Source organism: Malus domestica, chromosome 02 (assembly GCF_042453785.1).
Source record: "Malus domestica chromosome 02, GDT2T_hap1".
In the NCBI taxonomy this organism is placed as follows: domain Eukaryota; kingdom Viridiplantae; phylum Streptophyta; class Magnoliopsida; order Rosales; family Rosaceae; genus Malus; species Malus domestica.
This window is the reverse complement of record NC_091662.1, coordinates 11,051,119-11,066,939: the sequence shown is the minus strand read 5'-3', so window position 1 is coordinate 11,066,939 and position 15,821 is coordinate 11,051,119. Positions and strand designations below refer to the sequence as shown.

The following is a 15,821-nucleotide window of genomic DNA, read 5'->3' as shown; positions in this document are numbered from 1 at the left end:
TAATTAACTGTTGCACTAAGTATGTTCATGTTATAATCACTCCACTATTTTATTTCTCATATTATAATTCCTTCATTCTTGTTATTTTTATTCTCAAAGAGTCCAGATAATAAGAGCCGAACTTATGTCGTGACTCGTGAGCTTGGTTATAAAGTATTTTACTAAACTAGAAGACTCCCCCTTGTTAGGTTTCTTTCAAACCTAAAAAGCTATAGGGTGGTCGTTGTTGAACACATTCCAAATGAGATAAAAAGATGAGGTTGACAATTTTTTTTATTTTTTGGCTCCAATAATTTTCTTTATTTATTTGACAAGTTTCTTTATTTATTCTTTTAACAACTAAATTTATGATATTTAGGGGGTGTGGTCAAACTTGGATTTGAGAGGATTTTAAAAGATTTTAAAATCCTATTGTAGTCAATTAAAAGATTTTAAAGGATTTTAGAATCCATTAAAATCTAGGTGTAGTCAATTAAAAGATTTTAGAATCCATCCAAATCTAAGTGTATTAAAAAAATTAAGATTTTGAAGGATTTCAATAAGTTGTGGATTTTGTGGGATTTGAAAGCAAAAAGTATGTATAACCAAAACTAAAAAGAATACAACCTCACCTCCTAGGATTTCAAATCATTCCCCCACAATCCACCACAATCCATTCAAATTCTTTAAAATCCATATGAATTTTGTAGGAGTCTTTAATCTTCTTAAATCCTATCAAATCTATCACTTTTAAAATCCTTTAAAATTATAGTTTGACTAACTAGTTTCTTTGAAAAAAGTGGAGTTTGAGTGTCATAAAAACCGAAGAACATACCGTCATCAAAGAGCTTATAGTTTCAATGTTGAATTTTTTTTTTTTTTTTTTTTTTTTTTTTTGCAATTTAAATTAGCTGTAAATCAATACTTGTCTAAAAACCATTTAAAACTTTTTCCCTATTACTCTTCTTAGTCTTATATTTTTCCCTATTATTTGTTTCTAACTTCTGAGTCCTAAAAAAGAAAGGGAGTGTATAACCAGAAAGAGAAAAGTGCGAAAAACATTTTCGAAAAAAACAATGAAAAGTGTGATAGAGAGATTATTTGCTAGTCCATGAATTTTTTTTTAATTAAAGCAATAATGTCATTGTCACTCCAACATTGCTATTAAGAAAAAAAACATTATTATGAATATACTCAAGACCAACGAAATCTCATATCAAATTACAAGGAAATATTCCTCTCCCCCTTTTTCCATTAAGTAAAATCCACTTAAAATCCTATCACTCTATAAAATTATGAACATGGAGGGGAAAATATCAAATGGAAGCGTGTCACATATTTGGTGCACCCAATAATGATAATAATATGACCACCTCTTTAATGACTGTTGAAACCTCATTGATCTTCCGAATCTCTCACTCGATCCTCCTCTCATTCAATTCAATTCATTTCAACCCTCAAAAACAACAACCTCTCTCTCTCTCTCTCTCTCTCTCTCTCTCTCTCTCACACACACACACACACACACACACACAAAAACACTACGGTATATAGAGAGAGCTAGCTAGTTGGAGTTGCATGGAATAGTGAGAAGCTCATAACCAGCAGTTGGGTTGCTCAAAAAATCTCTGTGTTACTCATACTCAACTTCCAACTCTGAACCTAACCTGCTCCTACTTATCATTCTATCCATCCTTGCCATTAGGCTAACTCCAGCGTTTTGAATCCTTGATCTAGCTAGGTTTCTACAACCAGGGATTTACATAAACATCACAAGGAGTTCGAAAGAACCAAAAGTTTTTTATCCTTCTACTTTTTGTGAGGATGGGATGGGTTTTGGGATGTTGGGTTTTGGTGGGAATTCTTGTAGGATCATTGTATTGGTTTAAGGACCAGAACAAGAAAGAGAGGGAAAATCAAAAGGGTCAAGTTCCAAAAGGGAAGTTAGGTTGGCCTTTCATAGGAGAAACCCTTGACTTCATTGCTTGTGGCTACACCTCTCGACCTGTCAGCTTCATGGAAAAACGCAGATCTCTGTAAGAATTCTCGCTCCTTTTCTTCTTCCCTTCTCTCTACCCTTACTAATATTGGATTATTTTGTCGGAAAATAGTACTAGTTTCTGATTTAATTCTATTTTCTTCGTATTATTATTATCCTAATCAGGGAATTATGGCCTTGAGGCTAAACTATATAAAGTATCCAAATATATAGATATAGATATAGCATATTATACAAATATATGTGTGTATTTATTGCTCTGCTGTGCTTCAATGAACTTCAGACGTACTCCTGCTCTTTGGTGATATTCTTTTCAATTTTTAGATTTTTCCCAAACATTCAACCATGATTATTTGATGTTGTAGAACTCTTATGGAAGAAAAATTTATTCCCTAAAAGTTAAGGGTTGGATCGGTTCATGTGTTGGTAAAGAGATTCGAGTTGGTAAAGGTATTGCTTTTAATGGGAATCATCTAACATGTACCAGAAAAAAGAGATAAGAAGAAAGAAAAGGATAACGTTAACCGATGGAATTTTTTTTTTTTTTTGATAGAAAAAATATATATATATTAGAGAGAAAAACCCCTTAAACCCAAAGATTCGAACTATTTAGGCCAATAGACGTCAAAGCATCCGCAACGAAGAGACATGAAAATATATACTAAACATTAAAATATATATGTTTTAGTTTTTTTTTTCTTTTCAAATATATGTTTTAAATATAAAGTGATAATCAACGATGAGACATGAAATAATGATTTTATAGCATTTGTAGTTTAATGTGTTTTTTAAGCGATTTTATTATTTTAAGCTACACTAAGAAAAGAGAAATTCGAGGTAGAATGGGTTGAGAAGGAATGTCGTATCCACCATAACAATTCATATAGTTCAAGTTGTTATTTAGAACATTTATTTCTCCACCCCAAGTTCTAAGTTAATATTTTCCTTTTACCACGTATCTCTTAGTATAAAAAAAAATAATGACTCATTACATGGCAGCTTACGAGTATTTTTCTAATACTTAGTAGGAAGTTTCCATTTTAATTCACTTAGATGACAGTTTGATATTTAATTTTTATGACAGGTCAAATTTGTCTTAGTCCAATTCTTCCACCTTCTTAAAATAAAATGTCGAATATAAAACAACATTTGTTTACCACCGTAAATAATTTTTATTAGGTCGTTTGGCTTATAAAAGTATAGAATAGAATATTGTGTCATAAAATAATTTTAAAACAAAGAAAATAAGAAATTAATGGGCAGGCACGGCAGGGCAACAAGAAAGTGTTACCAACATCTATAAATAAAGTAAATAAAATAAAAGAATGGAATTTCTTCATTCATGGCAGATGGTGACCATAGCAGAAAAAAGAAACAAGGTGTAAAAGGAGCCACCCCAAGGAGTTAAAAGAAGGAAAGAAAAAGCCTGCTATATATACTAATTAACTGGCTGGGAAGCCTTGAAAATAGACCTTCCCCCAACCTTTATTGTTTTCTGCAGTTCTGTACTAACTAACTAACAACACATCCTATTCTCCATGGGACCATAGATTTCAGCCTCCCAACAAAAATGACCATACATATCCTATCATCAATGATAAACTAGCAAATTTAATTGGCTTGAGTAATTCGATTTTCTAGTATGTATCAGCGAATTGGTGTATAGTATGCATCCTCTTTGATAATGTATAGTGTACACGTACAATGTGATTTTCTAGTATTTATCAGTATATGATATACATGGGCTTCTAGATCCTATATATATACTCGCAATAAGATTTTCTAATATTCATCTGTGTATAGTATGTATTGGGATTCTTAACCGTTAGATTCTTAGTCTGTTCAATTCTGAATTGTATATTCAACTCTCTATTTATATGATGCATGTTAATTATAAACCGGAGTACACTAGAATTTTTTAATAACAATGTGCCTCTCTAAATATAGGTATGGAAAGGTGTTCAAGACTAACATATTGGGGACTCCTATCATAGTATCCACGGATGCTGAGGTGAACAAGGTGGTAATGCAAAACCATGGAAATACTTTCATTCCTGCTTATCCGAAATCAATTACAGAACTGATGGGAAAATACTCCATTCTCCAAACAAATGGAAGCCTTCATAAGAGAGTGCATGGACTCATCGCTGGTTTTCTGAAATCACCACAGTTCAAAGCTCGAATCACCACCGACATCGAAAACTCAATCAAACTCAACTTGGCTCTTTGGAGAGACATGCAGTCTCCCATTTACGTCCAAGATGAAACCCAAAAGGTCCCCCAACTATCTATGTGCTCAAGTAGTACATTTTACATGCCAAAGTAAAAATTTGAACAAAGTGAACCATATTAATTGGTTGTAACATAACATGCTAGATATACGATAGGAAATTGTCATTCATATCACATATAGAATTGCAAATGTATGCCCTTCAATTGTATGTGCATATTTTGGTTGTTGAAGCATTCTTGTATTAACGAACGAGGGCGTGCATGAGCGATTGAATGTACTATATATAGTGCTCTTCTTTCATCATACATGTGAGAACATTTATGTAGTGTATACTATCTTTTTGGATATTTCAGATTACCTTTGAAGTACTGGTTAAAGTATTAATGAGCGTTAATCCTGGTGAAGACTTAAACCTTCTCAAGAGAGAATTTGAAGAGTACATCAAAGGATTAATTTGCATACCTATCAAGCTCCCTGGAACAAGGCTATATAAATCTCTCAAGGTAAAGTACGTGTGAATTATTTGCGTTTAAACTTTAGTGCATGCTTATATTTGCAAGGGTTTGTTAGCTCAGTTAATTCACTCTTGCACCCGTGATCTCAAGTTCGATTGAATTCCGCTACTCTAATACTACTCATATCCAGGGTTTTGTTTCAATTATTGGTGTTATTTGTGTGGATGTATCATGATTCATTTGCTGGCAGGCTAGAGAGCGATTGTTGAAGATGGTGGGGAAGATATTAGACATGAAAAAGGTAGCAATGGAGAATATAAATTGTCCTCAAAATACAATTCCAGTAAAAGATGCAATGGATGTGCTGTTAGAAGGTGGTGACCAAAACAACGAGGCTCAAGGCCTGCCGTTGGATTTCATCACCGGAAATATAATAGAGATGATGATCCCAGGAGAGGAGACTGTTCCCATGGCCATGACCCTAGCCGTCAAATTTCTAAGTGACAGCCCTGTGGCCTTAGACAAATTACGGGTACGTACGTATATCCACCTCAGTTGACATCACAACGGTTTACTCATTGCTTCTTAATCGAACGGCTAGGATTCGTTTTGTACTGAGTCTGTGGGCCCAGTCACTTTATCTCTAAAGTGCTTGACTTTTCTTACAAACTTTGCTTTCGTTTCTTTAGAAACGGGTTTGGATTCCATGGGGAAGTAAATTGTGAGGATCCCTTCATCTTAATTATTTATCGTGCAATTAAAAATGATTTAAATTTTTTAATTTAAAATTAAATATATATAGTATTTGATGAAAACTGATCATATGATATACGATAAACAGTTAGAATATAAGAATCCTTAAAATTCTTACAAAGTGAATCCAAAAAGAATCATCTTCCTTTAGAAACTCGACTGCATGCACTGAGTCAGACATGGAGAGTTTGTGTGGCGGGGAATAGGTCCCCACTTTGTTACAGTTTTCAGCCGTAGGATTTGCAAATCCAACGGCTTCTGGATGAGGGACCACTCTTATAATTAACGTCGTTTCTGTGCGAATTACGACCACTAGGGCACAGTCGTACAGTCACTATACGACACTTAGCTCGGGTCAGCAACCCTTTTTGTAAGTAAAATTATGTTAGGTTTTATAGTCCACGATATATCGTATGAATTACATGAAATTTGTTTTCTCACTTACCATTAAAGTTTATATCAAAAGTCAATAATAATTATAAATAATTTCACTATTCTAATCTCAATATGTGATATGAAAGAGAGTTGACGATCATGAATCATAGTCATAAAAACGAGACTCGATAGTTATGATAAAGAAAAGTACATTATGAGTTATAAACTATGAACCCACCATGCACATTCAGGCAAAAACAAACATTGACTAACTCACAAGATTTACATTATGACAATATAAGTAGTTTATGTTGCGACATTATCTCACTTTCATGCGAGAGAGTTGTGACGAGAAAGTTCTGAAAAGAGTTGGGTTCCAAACTTTAAACCCCATGTAGGGCTAAAGGCAATTTATTAAGAACATCATAGTGGAAGATGAATCTAAGAACTGTTTGGTGCAGTACATTGTCACAGAATACAACCCTTTGTTTCTCTTCTCTCTGACACTGCGAAATTCTGAGAAAGTGGGTGAAAAAGTGAAATACTTTGAGTGATCAGTTTGATATTTTTAGTATGATTGCTGTACCACAAAAGGTATTTTTAGTGATCAGAATGTTCTTTGTTGTTATATATATTTGCAGGAGGAGAACATGGAATTGAAGAGGCAGAAGAAGAAGAAGACTGATTCCACGGAAAATTATGCATGGACTGATTACATGTCCTTGCCATTTACTCAAAATGTGAGTCCCAATTTGTTTCAAAGAGAATATAAAGGGTGGTGGTATGCACACATCGATTTTTATCTCTCACACATCCTTCGGTCATTGAATCGAATGAATTGAAGACTTTCAATGGATAAAAATTAACAAGTATGTGTAGAAGGTAAAAATGAATATAAATAGTACTATCCAATATATATAAAATGATTCTTGATTTTTTTTATTGTTAAGTGCTGAACTAACCGTTCTAAAAATATGATGGGTCTATAAGAGTGAAATGACGAGTCGATAAGGATTATATGATGAGTCTATAAAACACGTCTAATTATTTTGACAATCGAGATTAGGTTTTCGTTTTGGTCAATTGCTCTATTTTTTTTTTTTTTTTTTTCATTAAGGTGATAAGTGAGACTCTTAGAATGGCAAATATCATCAATGCTGTTTGGAGAAAAGCTCAAAGGGATGTTGAAATCAAAGGTATATATCACTATTTATTTGAAGCAAAAAGGAAATTAATTATTATTTTCGTTGATAGCTGTTATTAGCATTCTTTAAAAAGCCCCATTGTAATCCTTCGCATGTATTTTTTCCCTCGTGTTTCTATAAAGGAGGAATTTAGAACGATTTTTTTAAACTATCAATAATATCTCGGTTTCGTTTTGCCTATGATTTTATGTTGTTTTTTTTTTCCAGGTTATTTGATACCAAAAGGATGGTGTGTCTTGGCATCTTTTACTTCTGTTCACATGGATGAAGAAAACTATAAAAACCCATACCAGTTTGATCCTTGGAGATGGGAGGTAAGATAAACCCTCCTAGTTTATCTTATTTTGGTAACTATGATTATACCACTCAAGAGATAATTTACGCCACCTAGATGGAATAGTTGGTGTAATGACGATCCAATCGAGTGTTCGTCAAATCAAAGATCATACATGTTAATCTTTAGTTGTACCGCAAAGTCAACAAATCACAAGTAGAACGTCAGCTTTTTAATTTATTGAAAATTTGTTAATTTTTATGCAAATATGTTTTCTTTGACAGAAATTAGAAGCTGCTGTAAACTACAACACTAGTTTTACACCCTTTGGTGGAGGACAGAGGCTGTGCCCTGGTTTGGAGCTATCCAGGCTTGAATTATCAATCTTTCTTCATCATCTTGTCACCAATTATAGGTATTAAAATTGCCGTTAATTAAAAAAAATGTTAAATAAAACCCAATTGCTGCAATTTCCACTTGCTGAAGTTTTTTTTGGTTCTTCAATTCAGATGGGTTGCTGAGAAGGATGACATTGTTCACTTTCCAATGGTCAAGATGAAGAGGAAGTTGCCCATTAAAGTCACGTCCATAAACACTTAGAAAGTTAGTTTTATCTGTACAAATAGCAACCAGTTGAATAAACAAAGAGTTACTAGGATCACCCACACATGCGCATCACAAGCATTAGTGGCCAGGACTAGCTTCCCGTCATGCTGTCACAGGCATGCACGACTGATCCTAGCATTTTTCCGAACTATAAAAGACCAATCATGAAATCTAACAAGCCCCCATGTTAAGTGTATTATACTATTATAGGGTAGTTCTTGTGTCGCCATCTTGTAAATTGCAGGTGCTTTTGGGCCCTTTGGCTGGCTCCTTCTTCTTGGCCCTTGAAAAATTGAATGCAATTATACAAGTGAGGTTTGAATGAATCTAACTCCCATATTTTTAAAGAAAAACTAACAAAAAAATCCTCAAAAGCTTTAGTTTTAATGAAAAAGAACAAATAAATGTGTAAGTGAATAGTACCAGGAAATGTAAAAATGTGGTTTTTCATTAAAAGTGAACAGTACCGGGAGTGTTTTGTTAAAACTTCCTATTTTAAAGCCCCATCGATCTGATAACTTGAGTTGAGTGGTGGTTATCTACTCAAAGAAAGAAATGTTGCCTTTGGTCCTACCCTGCTGCATACAGGCTCCAGTTCCAGTACCACCATTCAATTAGTTTTGAGCTGGTGGAGCCACACATGGTACCATAATTGTAACAAGGTGATCATGGTTGCACGTCGAAGCCTGCCTCCTAGGTTGCCACGAAAACTTTCTACAATCACGTGATAAGAAAGATAAACACATGATTGTCTAACTCAGTTAGTGGTTAAATCTAACTAGGAGTGAGCAAAGAAAGCAAGTAAAAGCCGACCAAATGGATAGGGTATCGGACGTAAAACCGAACAAATAACCACCCCAATCATTCTCTTTGATGGAATGAGTTTCAACTTCAAATTCATTAAAGACTCTTCCATCAATAATGTTCTAAATCAAACAATCAAATGATGAATCATGGATCTTTGATCATTTTGTTCATGAGATTACATTGACAATCAATTTGAGGAATGCACAAGTGCCCTGAGAATTTCAGGCACAAAATAAATTGATCATTTTCTCAAGGTTTCTACAATAGTATAGCTTATGGTGAAAACAAGGAAAAACAAATAGACGCAAGGAACATTGACTGAAATGATCAATTTTACAAATCATAATTGTGCTAAATTGGTGAAAATCAAATACTGACTACATATCAATGAAAATATAGAAAACTGAGCATTTCATTAATTGAGATTTATGAATTGATCGCTTCAACCAATTTAGCTAAACAAAAACTATAAACAATTATTTGTGAGGGCATCATAAGATCATTGTCATATTATCGTAAGGTTCTCCTATAATTAAGTGTGAGCGCCTCAAAATCTAGAGAGATTCTAACATGTAATTAGGATATATCCCTTATCAGTATCTCTCTCGTCACGTGATGAGATAGATACAGATCATTGGATTATACTCCCTAATTGTATTAGAGAATCCCCAAAATGTGACATCCCAACTAATGAGTGAAATTGTGACAACACCACGTAGCTAATAGGTTAATAGCTATTGCAAGTTTGGACATAGCCAAATTGATTAGAGCGGTGTGCCTTTTTTCTTCATGCTCAAATTTGAATTTCCCTCCAAGTAGTTTAAGCTAATAGCTATCAACTGTAAGCAACAGTAAATGATTCATTCTCTGCATTCCTACTCTTGGACTGATCATGAAAATATATTCCCGCTTGATTAAACAATGCCAGTAGATGCAGTAACTCCTCATTCGACAGCTTCGAAGGCCTCTTGTCTTCGAAATCAGCTGATTTCAGAACCCCCATTAACTTCTCCTTGAAAGAACTTGCCCCCATTTCCGAGCAAGGAGACGGAGAAAACTCCTCTTCATCACTCTCTCCTTCATCGTCGTCGTTGTCAGTGCTGCTAATATAATCTTTGCTTTCACCATTTGAGCCTGCCAGTTTGGACATCCCCAGTAGCTCCATCACCTTTTTCTTCTGCTTGAATGTAGCCCCAAGCGTCTTGTTCTTCTTACAGAAACAAGCTTTCGTGAAAGCCCACCATTCGTTTAGATCAACGTTCGGAACCTCAGGTTTTGGCCTTATTATAACCACGGATGAATCGACTTTTGGGCAAGGAACAAACTCCCTCTTGCTCACATCCATGACAAACTCCACATCCGCCACCAGGTTCACATTCACAGCCAAGCGGTTGAACTCCGAGTCGCCTGGCTTAGCCAACAATCTCCTCGCAAACTCCTTTTGCAGCAGCAGTGTGGCGCTCCGAAACGGCCTTGCCCCGTACACCAATTTAGCCACCAGAGGCGAAGATATTCCGTATGGAATGTTCGCCACAACAAGATCAAACGGTGGAAACTCCGCCTTCAATGCATCTTTACAGATAACCTGCAAAAAGACCAATCATCAAACGCCTTAACCAATGTCATTCATTCCAAATGCTCAAAATCCCGTTCAGGCATTTCATCGAACATTTAACCGGCGTTTAACTTACAGTCAAACGATCTTGAACCCCACTCTCCGCAACTCGCTTTTGAAGAACCTCCACCATCCGCTTATCAAGTTCGACGGCGACGACCATCTGGGCGGCTTCTAGAAGCTTGAGGGTGAGATTTCCGGTGCCGGGTCCGATCTCGAGGACGGTGTCGGTAGGTTTTATCGCGGATTTTCGAACAATACTGTCGAGAATTCGTTGATTGGTTAAGAGGTGCTGCCCTTTGTTCTTGTGCAATTGCAAATAACCATCCTTCTTCTCCTCTGTTTTCCAAACGCCATCGCCGCCGCCATCGTTTTTGGGGTGGCGGCGATATCTGTACCTCGATTGCAGCTGCCCAAGTGAATGTTGCTTGGGGCTGAGTCCAGAAAGAGGTTTTAGGACTCGAAGCATATTACCGTTGAGATTTAAATTTCAGTTGGTGTGGTCGGAATTTTGGCTTCGCAAGTTTGATGCTCAAAACTTGAAAAGTGAGAGGTGGTATACTGCTAATTTGTTATTGGGCTAGTAACTGCCCCATAGTGGCCCAATCTCGAACAAAAATTGGGCTATGTACGTTTCGTTTTTTATTGGACAAGTGTTGGGCCATTTTGGGGCCCAAAATACTTTCTCTCACAAATATTCTGAATTTAATACAAAAACAAACTATTTAACAAGCCAAAAACCACTTATCTAAATATAGGTGAAACCCATATACACCATGGTTATATTTGTTTGTCTATGTGGCATTAGGCCTTTTTGGTGGTTTGGTTGGGATAGGTTATGACCAATTAAAATAGACTTGAGTTCATTCCTTTATTTGTTGTGTCAAATGTGTGATAGACATGATTGAACATTATTGGTTATGATTCTACAATAGAGTGGTTATCGAACCTATCTTTGTCGTGTTTTACAAGCCTTGTCTTACATGTCTCTATCAGTCAACCTATCCTTAAGACCAAATCTCATCCAGCCCACTAAACGACCCTTATCCTTTTGAGTAAAGGTGGACAAGATTTAGTTTCTTTCAGTTTATGACCTAAACTGTAAACTGAACTAACCATGTTGGTAATGATTTGGCCAAAGTGTAGCCAACCCTACATCATCGATTTAGTTTGGTTTATTGAAATTCTTTATGTTTTGTGGTCATTCTGTTTGGGAAATGATTTTTACATTCATTTTTCCTTATGGCAAATCTTTGGTTTTTTTTTTTTTTTTGGTTTAAATTGAAGCAATAGTGCCTGAATTTCAGCCCAATTGGAATTTTGGTCTCTAAACTAAAAATCCACAAGTATTGATCATTGAACTTGTTACAATGTGAAACAATAGTCTTTTTGGCTAACTCCGTCAGAATTAGCATCCATTTTTTGTTCCTTTATTTTGGATGGAAGTTCTAACTTAGTTAGTCAAAAGAACCATTGCTCCACATTACAACAAATTGAAGGACTAATATTCACAAATTTTTAGTTCAAAACTGAACTTCAGGTCCGTTGCTCCAATTACCTTTTCTTTTCATGCCCCTTATTATCATTTGGTTTGTTGAATGTAATAGTAGAAAAATAAAGTGAAAGAGATGTGTGGAATCACTCCCTAATGTTTTGATACCCATAAAAGTACGTGCATCCGTACATAATTATGTTGCATTGGTCACACGGCAAGATATAACAAAGAGACAGGATGATTTAGACTCACCCCAATTTAGTATGCAATTTTCTCTTCTTTTTTGGGGGGGTAGGAGTCAAGTATGCAACGACCTGCAGGGGCACCGACAGAAAGTAGCCCCAAGTATAATTGCTGTGCTAAATGCCGCCATTTTATACGAACAAATGTTCCCAACTTCCCATCCTTGACAGTTACGTTTACTTACCCAAAGTCTGGTAAAAAGATGAGTATAATTACTCATCACAAAACAAAACACAAGCCCATCAGTTTTTTTATATTCTTGTTAATCCATGCATGTTAAGCTTTTAATTAGCAAACTAAAAACCATATTATAGCAGTTTGCAGGGGATCTAATATTGATTTGTATGCTTAGATAAGTGGACCCTTGTATACGTAGCATATGAGACCAATTAACCATCAAACATACAAATCAATGGTCCATCAAACATACAAATCAATGGGTATGTTGAAGTTAAGTTAATGGCAACAAAGATGTCAATCAAGTTTGAAAAGTATTGGCATAAAATTCATGGTGCTATGGAAATTGCAGCTATTCTGGATCCAAGGTTCAAGATGAAATTGATTGAGTATTATTTTTCTCTTATTTATAAAGAGAATGCTCCATCAGAAATTGAGAAAATTTTTGACTTGGCTGTTAAGTTGGTCAAAGAGTATGAATTGAAGCATAGACCTGGGCATCGGTCTTCTGAATCTTCTTCTTCGACTGATTTTCCATCACAGTCATTTGATTTCAGAGTTGGTGATCCTTTAACATCTTATGACCAGTTTGTTATGGATTCTACCATCGATAATGAACAATCTGACTTAGACCTATATTTGGGGGAGAAAGTCTTGCCTAGGACTCAAGATTTTGATATATTGTCGTGGTGGAAGACAAATGGGATTAAATATCCTATTTTGCATCAGATAGCTCGAGATATTTTGGCTATTCCTGTATCTACAGTAGCTTCAGAGTCTTCATTTAGTACTAGTGGTAGGATTATTAGTCCACACCGTAGCCGACTTCATTCAAGCACAGTGGAAGCACTCATGTGTTCTCGAGACTGGTTGTGGGGTCAGATGCGAGGTACTTACTGTAAAATTTCATATAAATTATGTATATGTTCAAAAATTTACTATTTTAGCCTAATTTTAATTTTACTATTCAACCAGATTCAAACTCTACTCGTGTTGAAGATTCTTCATTCGGTGATGATACTGATGTGAATGTGGTAAAAACTAATCTTTATTTATTTTTTTACTTTGGAGTTATTGGTGATACTCATTCAATTTATGCATACTAATTCAATTATACATTTCTTTTGTAGGCCTCTTTTGGTGACAACGAGTTGATGATACTTTGTGATTGAACGTGTTCGAAACACAGATTTCAATTAGATGAAATTATATGAAATAATAGAGGGTTAACTCAGTTTTGTGATGAATTAGATGAAATTTGGTTGGTTTCGTATGGTTGTTTTTTGTTATCAGAAACACAGATTTATGAGCTGTTGCTTTAAAAATCATTCGGGAATTCAGAAATAAAAAAGCTCTACTTTTACTCTTCCTTTAGGCTCAATTTTCTCAGGTTCTTGAACTTCCATAATTTATTGGTTGCTATTCAGAATAAAAAAAAACTGATTGGTTGCTATACAGAAAAATATCGTTCGTAAACTATTATTTCAATTATTGGAATTATACGAGGACTTAAATGATTAAAATAGGGAAATGTATGCTAAAATGTACTTATAACGGTGTTTAATGGTCAGAAAATAAAAATTATGACAAATTTTTCTTTTGTAATTTTCAAATTGTTAAAAAAAATAATGTAGACGGGCAAAAAAAAAGGTAAATGGGTAAAAAAAAAGGATAAATGAGCGAAAAAATAGGTAAACGGGTAAATGGTTATGGTTATGGTTAAATGGGTAAATGGTTATGGGTAAATGGGTACACGGTTATGGGTATGGATAACCGTTTATAAACGGTTATGGTTATGGGTATAACCATTTATGTAATTACCCAACGGGTAAACGGTTATGCGGGTATGAACATAAACCGTTATGGGTAAAGTAACCGCGGTTACCCGTCCACATAACCATTGCCCATCCCTAAACATGGTGAATAATGTATTGGAGGCATTGAAACTCTGAAATAATTAACAAGTTGTTTGGACTCGATTTTGCACGCATTTGACCTATATATTGTAAGTTGTTAGATGAAATAAATCTTAAGGATCATGATTGCTTTTCGGATAAAGGTTGAATCAATCATTTAATCAATTTAGGTTCAGATTCCTAGTCGAAGACGACGAGACTCGATAACAATAGAGTTTCAGCCGAGAATAATTTCAAGTTTACTTGGAGAATATGCCGAATAATTGGAATATTATTAGAATAATATTATTCGGTAGACTTAGCCATCAAGGAATTCATCTCTATAAATACATGATGTTTTGCAACGTAGAAGTCCCTTCAACTCAACAAACAACTCAAACGATCTACGCAAAATCTTCTCATAACCTTGAGAATAATACTAATTATCCTAAACCCCTCCATCACTACATCTTCAGTTCGTTGGAACACCAGTGGTTGTTCATCGAAACATCACTGGAGTTGTAGAACTAATCGCTTTAGAAGTACCTTCAGTTCGGAGGAACAACACTACTTCTAGTTCATTCGATTATCTATCTAAGTCTTAGCCAGTAAAGAATCTTCGATTCCTTCGCTGAAAGAGGTCACTTCATTAGCTTTCTGGCGCAATGAAATGTTCTATGATTAACTACTCTCAAGTTCATTTTGTAGTTCGACATTCAGACGGTCAAACCATATTTACCATAAAAACACTCATCTCTTTTTTAGTATCTTTGCCCGATTTGGAGCACATATATTCTCACGAATATAGTTGAGGTAGCCAAACCTGGTACAGGAGATCCTAAACTTTGTAGTGAATTAGGCAACCTTGCATTCAGGTTTTAGAACTCTAGGCCTAAAGGTGTTCCTTCATCAGCCGTAAGTACTCAATTGCAAAAGTCAGCAGCACATTCAACACCATCATCACATTATTCTACTCGCCTGACCGACCTCAGTTGTAAGTTGGGACACCCGCATTCACAAAAAATATATAATTAATATTAATTCATAGTTACTCGACCTGAGCGCCATACAAGTTTTATAATTTTTAGAATCAATGTATAAACATAAATAATATGAGGAGATGGTCGTAGGTAAGTTTAGTTTACAAGACTTTTTGTTTTGTTTTTTTTTTTTTTTTGCTGACATCAGTCCCAAAAACGCCCACATGTAATTTCTGATTATTATGACCACAGACTCCACATGTATCAACGGCAAAAAATCACTCAAAATCAACCATAAGTAACGGTTTTTTGGTAAATCGTGTGATGATGGCCCGCAAGACAAGGAAATGGGAAAAGTGAGGTATCCAATAATCTACTTTACAAAGTGTAGTGCTGTTGAAGCAAAGCAAATTAAGAAATAGTGGAACACATAAAGTGATTAGCTTCTGGAGCGCAGGGGAAGTGAGCGAGTGTTGATGTTATAATGCCATCACGCCATGCATACAACCGTAAAAATAATGAAGGCCAACATCTAAGGCCCCAGCGCAATACGGGGAAGAAGATTGTCGCCAAGGCAATGATGCCTTCAAAAAGTAGATTATATATCCAAACTAAAACTTGTGGGTGAAGGAATAGAATTGCAAGCGCGTGCCAAAAACCTAATCAATCACATTCAACATTTCACAACTCGTGCATGCAAATTATGTATTTGGGTTTGTGAGTCTGGTAC

The 15,821-nt window shown here is 35.3% G+C and overlaps 2 protein-coding genes and 1 long non-coding RNA gene across 4 annotated transcripts; 2 read left to right on the top strand and 1 right to left on the bottom strand.

Moving 5' to 3' along the window:
• Positions 1 to 1,307: 1,307 nt before the first annotated feature.
• Positions 1,308 to 8,205, top strand: LOC103400874 (3-epi-6-deoxocathasterone 23-monooxygenase CYP90C1). Of its 2 annotated transcripts, none has more exons than XM_008339558.4 (9): positions 1,308 to 2,015; positions 3,926 to 4,253; positions 4,565 to 4,714; positions 4,917 to 5,198; positions 6,436 to 6,534; positions 6,912 to 6,990; positions 7,207 to 7,313; positions 7,558 to 7,688; positions 7,783 to 8,205. In XM_008339558.4, the coding sequence occupies exons 1-9, from the start codon at positions 1,804 to 1,806 to the stop codon at positions 7,871 to 7,873; spliced, it is 1,479 nt and encodes a 492-aa protein (XP_008337780.1). In that variant the 5' UTR covers positions 1,308 to 1,803; the 3' UTR covers positions 7,874 to 8,205. The 2 variants fall into 2 exon arrangements, with proteins under 2 accessions (XP_008337780.1, XP_070671362.1); XM_070815261.1 differs by lacking the exon at positions 1,308 to 2,015 and adding an exon at positions 3,662 to 3,780.
• A 1,042-nt stretch (positions 8,206 to 9,247) lies between these two features.
• On the bottom strand, positions 9,248 to 10,852 carry LOC103400865 (ribosomal RNA small subunit methyltransferase, mitochondrial). Its single transcript, XM_008339551.4, has 2 exons — positions 10,378 to 10,852; positions 9,248 to 10,271 (listed from the first exon to the last, which is right to left on the bottom strand). The coding sequence occupies exons 1-2, from the start codon at positions 10,768 to 10,770 to the stop codon at positions 9,522 to 9,524; spliced, it is 1,143 nt and encodes a 380-aa protein (XP_008337773.3). The 5' UTR covers positions 10,771 to 10,852; the 3' UTR covers positions 9,248 to 9,521.
• A 1,692-nt stretch (positions 10,853 to 12,544) lies between these two features.
• Positions 12,545 to 13,512, top strand: LOC103400860 (uncharacterized). Its single transcript, XR_523808.4, has 3 exons — positions 12,545 to 13,085; positions 13,192 to 13,250; positions 13,347 to 13,512. It is a non-coding gene; the product is annotated as an uncharacterized lncRNA (long non-coding RNA).
• Positions 13,513 to 15,821: the final 2,309 nt, after the last annotated feature.